The 4,301-nt window shown below is 34.5% G+C and overlaps 1 protein-coding gene across 1 annotated transcript; it reads right to left on the bottom strand.

Annotated features, from left to right (window-relative positions):
* Nucleotides 1-1,165: 1,165 nt before the first annotated feature.
* Nucleotides 1,166-1,849, bottom strand: LOC105623330 (sulfated surface glycoprotein 185-like). Its single transcript, XM_012204726.1, has 3 exons — nt 1,773-1,849; nt 1,537-1,665; nt 1,166-1,247 (listed from the first exon to the last, which is right to left on the bottom strand). Exons 1-3 carry the CDS (start codon nt 1,847-1,849, stop codon nt 1,166-1,168), a joined length of 288 nt encoding a protein of 95 aa, XP_012060116.1.
* Between the last annotated feature and the right edge of the window lie 2,452 nt (nt 1,850-4,301).

Here is a 4,301-nt window from a genome sequence, read left to right as displayed (position 1 = left end):
ACACACACACACACACACACACACACACACACACACACACACACACACACACACACACACACACACACACACAAAATATATAAAATCGGACAATTCCAATTATTTTTACATTTAATACCGAATATTGGACGTCAAAAACGAAAGAGCGTGTCATTCTTCCTCGGAATTAGCTTGAAGATTTTATTTGATTTACAAAGATCTCTACAAAATCATGAATGCGGACAGTTCAAATAACCTCGCTTTGTATGTTGCGTGAGTATTGCACACGTTTTATTTATTACTCCTTACTTTTTCTACTGGTTGCTGCCCTGTGCGGGCGTCTTTTTCAGGACTGCGGTTGAGAGCAGTGTCTGCTTAATATTCTGCTATATGTAAGTCTTCGATTACTGCAACCTTATATCTCTGGTGTGAAATTTTCCTGTTCTATTTTTCGGCTAATTGCTGATGGAGGTTTCTGGGAGATATCTGCTTGCTTTGCTATTTGATTGTGCATGCGTATTGTAAACTTGTGAACCGTGGCCGAGTTAAGTAGCAAATTATTCCTATATTACCGATAGAGGGCAGCAGCGGAAGTGATTCTGCGAGATCGAAGTGTGGTCTTGTCAAGCGGTCTAGTTCATCTAATATTTTGGCGGAAAGAATTTCATTTGAATCAATTAACATCGCTAGAGTAAATATGCATAGAGTATCTGTTGATAGGCAGTGTGAGCAGCCTAATAGAATCATTCTGACTAGCAAGAAGACAGTTGAGAGAAGGGGGATACTGCGTTGTAATGCTTTCCTGGAAGTATCTATAATCTTGATCAATTTATTAGATGAGAGATCAAGTGAACTAAACATAGATAATATTAAAAATATTGTTCAAGAAGTTTTAGTAGTAGGCAGCGGCGGCGGCATTCTAAGTTAAAAAAACATAGTCAACTAAGTTAAAAAAGCAATCAATTGATTGATCAATCAATCAATTTTCTTTTTCACGTAACTAACCATACTTTACTAACTTACGACGATGATGAGGCGACGCCGGGCAAAGACGACGACGCCGGACGACGGCGGCGGCGGCACCCTAAATAAAAGAACATAGTCAACTAAGAAGAAAAGAGATCGATGGATTGATCAATCAATCAATCAATTTTCTTTTCAACGTAGATAACCATACTTTATTAACTTACAACGATGACGACGACGATAACGTTAGGCGACGCCGAGCGAAAACGACAACGTTGGGCGGTGACGGCGGCGACGACATCCTAAGTTAAAAAAACATAGTTCACTAAGTTAGAAAAGGAATCGATTGATCGATCAATCAATCAATCAATCAATCGAAATTTTTCGATTAGCTAACTAAATTTTTCAACTTACGACGTGACAATGATGCCAGGCGATGTCGGGCGGAGACGACGGCGGTGGTGGTGACGGTGGCGGCATTCTAAGTTGGAAAGATATCCATTAATTATGTTAGAAAAGAGATCGATTGATTGATAAACCAATTAATCAATCTATTTTGTCCGACTAGCTAACCATACTTTTCTAACTTACGATGATAACGATGATGATGACGCCAGGCGATGTCGGGCGAAGACGATGACGCCGATCGGTGGCGGCGGCGGCGGCGGCGGCGGCGGCGGCGGCGGCGGCGGCGGCGGCAGCGACAGCGGCGGCGGCATACTAAGTTAAAAAATATAATCAACTAAGTTAGAAAACAGATTGATTGATAGAACAATCAATCAATCAATCAATTTTCTTTTCTAACTAATTATATTTTACTAACTTACGATGATGACAACGATGATGACGCCATGCGACGCCGAGCGAAAACGACGATGCTGGGCGGCGGTGGCGGCGGCGGCATACTAAGTTAAAAAAAACATAGTCAACTAAGTTAGAAAATAGATCGATTAATTGATCAATCAATTAATCAATCAATCTCTCTTTTTCGATTAGCTAACTAACTTACGGCGACGACAATAATGACACCAGACGACATCGGACGGAGACAATGCCTGTCGTCGGCAGTGGTGGCAGCGATGACATCCTAAGTTGGAAAAATATTCATTAATTATATTAGAAAAGAGATACGATATATACAAATGTCATTTTAAGGACAAAGATTTGTTCTGGGACACTCTATATGTCTATTATTTTATATTTTAATTTATAATGTAAATGTGTGTTGAGATAATATATTCACAGAAATGCAATTAATGCGGCCTTTCGGTATAATCATAGTTCGGTATAATCATAGTAATATGTTTTAGAGATGTTAAATTTAAAATGATGGGACAATGTCTAATCCATCGATAAGAAGAATGCTAAATCACTTAAATCAATGTTTGGAAAATAAGTTTCTTCTAATCATATTTTAAAATGATCTATAAGAAATATAAAAAATATAATTAATTTAATAACTTTTTTACTATTATTAGATTTTTAAATGAAATATAAAATATAAGGATGACAATTGATTAATTGTGTATCAGCGATTGCAAATTTTTTATATTATTTCATTTATATAAATTTATATTACTTTTCAATTATGGTAACATTATATGAAAATCTGTAATAAAAGAAAATTAACTTAATTACCTGATGTCATTTTACCAGATTTTGATGTTTTTACGATAACATTTGTTGGTTTAAACAGTTTCTTGCATTCTTGGTCCAAATATATCATTAACTTCCTTTGGTATAATAAATAAAGGTGATAACAAATTTCTATTGCACGGTATTATTGGTTGTATCGTATACGAGTATGTTATTGAGGATATAGATCAATTGCACGATACGCTCTACTTTTTTTACATCTTGATAAAAATTTTTTAGTCCTTTTTCCAGAATGAATTTTCAATTGAGAACCACTTTGATCAGAATTAAAAACATTTGCAGATCCAAGCTATTCGATATGTGGTTCCATGAATTTTTTTAAAGAAATCTTCAGTTGATTTTTGTAAGTAAACGGAATTTTCCAGCTCTTTCAATGCTCTTTTAATTACAAATTTCGTAATTTTTCCCGATATAATTCGGTGGAACTTCTTGAATTTTGATACCTAATTGTGAGATGCTTTAAATATAAATAAGATTTACATTTTCTATTTCTTCTCTTTCTTGAGCTTGTAAAATCTACCTTTTTAAATCAATATCATGAATTATGAATCCTGATTCAACAACTGCAATAAATTTATCATGTGTAAATTTGATGTAAGATAATTGAGGGGATAAGCAGAATAAAGACATAATTCTTAAGCCTTTTTTCCAGCAATTAGCTTTTTTATATAATATTGATCGTAATACAGAAGTATTGTAATATGTAATTTCTTAAAGACATCACATATTAAATTCATTTAATATGTGATGTCTTTAATACTCATTTATGTATAATAAAAAAGTAGCAAGTTATTTTAATTTGTATTAAAATCAACATTTTATAATTAGGCTTATTCTATCCATTCCTTCAATTTTTTTGTACGATTTTTATCTAATTGTAATTATTCTTCTCATCGCATTAATTGATGTTTAGATGATACTCTTCTAAATTTATTTTGCACTGATTTTAGAGGATGGTTTCTTTTGTTCTTATTTTCTTCATTAATATTCCAATTCTGCCAATCCCAATTCAATCTCGTCTTTTGTAAGAATTGTCAAAGTCTGCGTCATCATTTAAACATTGAGGATAAGAATTTAAATCTTCACTCCATACTTAATTGTTATCTTCAATTATTTTGAAACTATGTAATTTATAAGATTTTTAATAATCAAGATATGTTTCTTTTGTTATTTCCAATCCATTATAATAAAAAACGTTATCCAGCAATGATTTTTGTATGTTCTCTTTTAATTCAACTTTCGCTTCAGTTACTGGTGTGTTTTTTGTTTTGCGTAAGAAAAGAAAAATCTTCTCAAGCCTAGTCAATCGGCAACGATCCAAAAGATCATCCCTGGATAGCCAGGAAGACATGTTCCGAATGTCATGGATAAATAGGATTCGATACAGCCGCTCCGTCCTAAGAGGCGGTACAGATCACATCGTTACCTGCTAAAAAAATTCTTCTTACAGGCAACTGCCGCCCGAGCATATTGAGGGCGCCACGGAATCACCAACAGTACTACATCATGGCACTCCCTAAGGATGGAGTCTAACTCCCTCTGTCTAACTCGAACACCACACAATAATAAATAATTAATTCCCAAATAATAATAAATCATTCATCTTAAATTAATTCATCCATACTTGACCCACGAAGAAAGCAAGGACATCGGATTTCTACCCAGAGTACTTCCCATGCTTCCATCAGGGCCCGCTCTCG

This window comes from Atta cephalotes, assembly GCF_000143395.1.
Source record: "Atta cephalotes unplaced genomic scaffold scaffold00055, whole genome shotgun sequence".
Taxonomy (NCBI): domain Eukaryota; kingdom Metazoa; phylum Arthropoda; class Insecta; order Hymenoptera; family Formicidae; genus Atta; species Atta cephalotes.
This window is presented reverse-complemented; position numbering and strand designations above follow the sequence as displayed.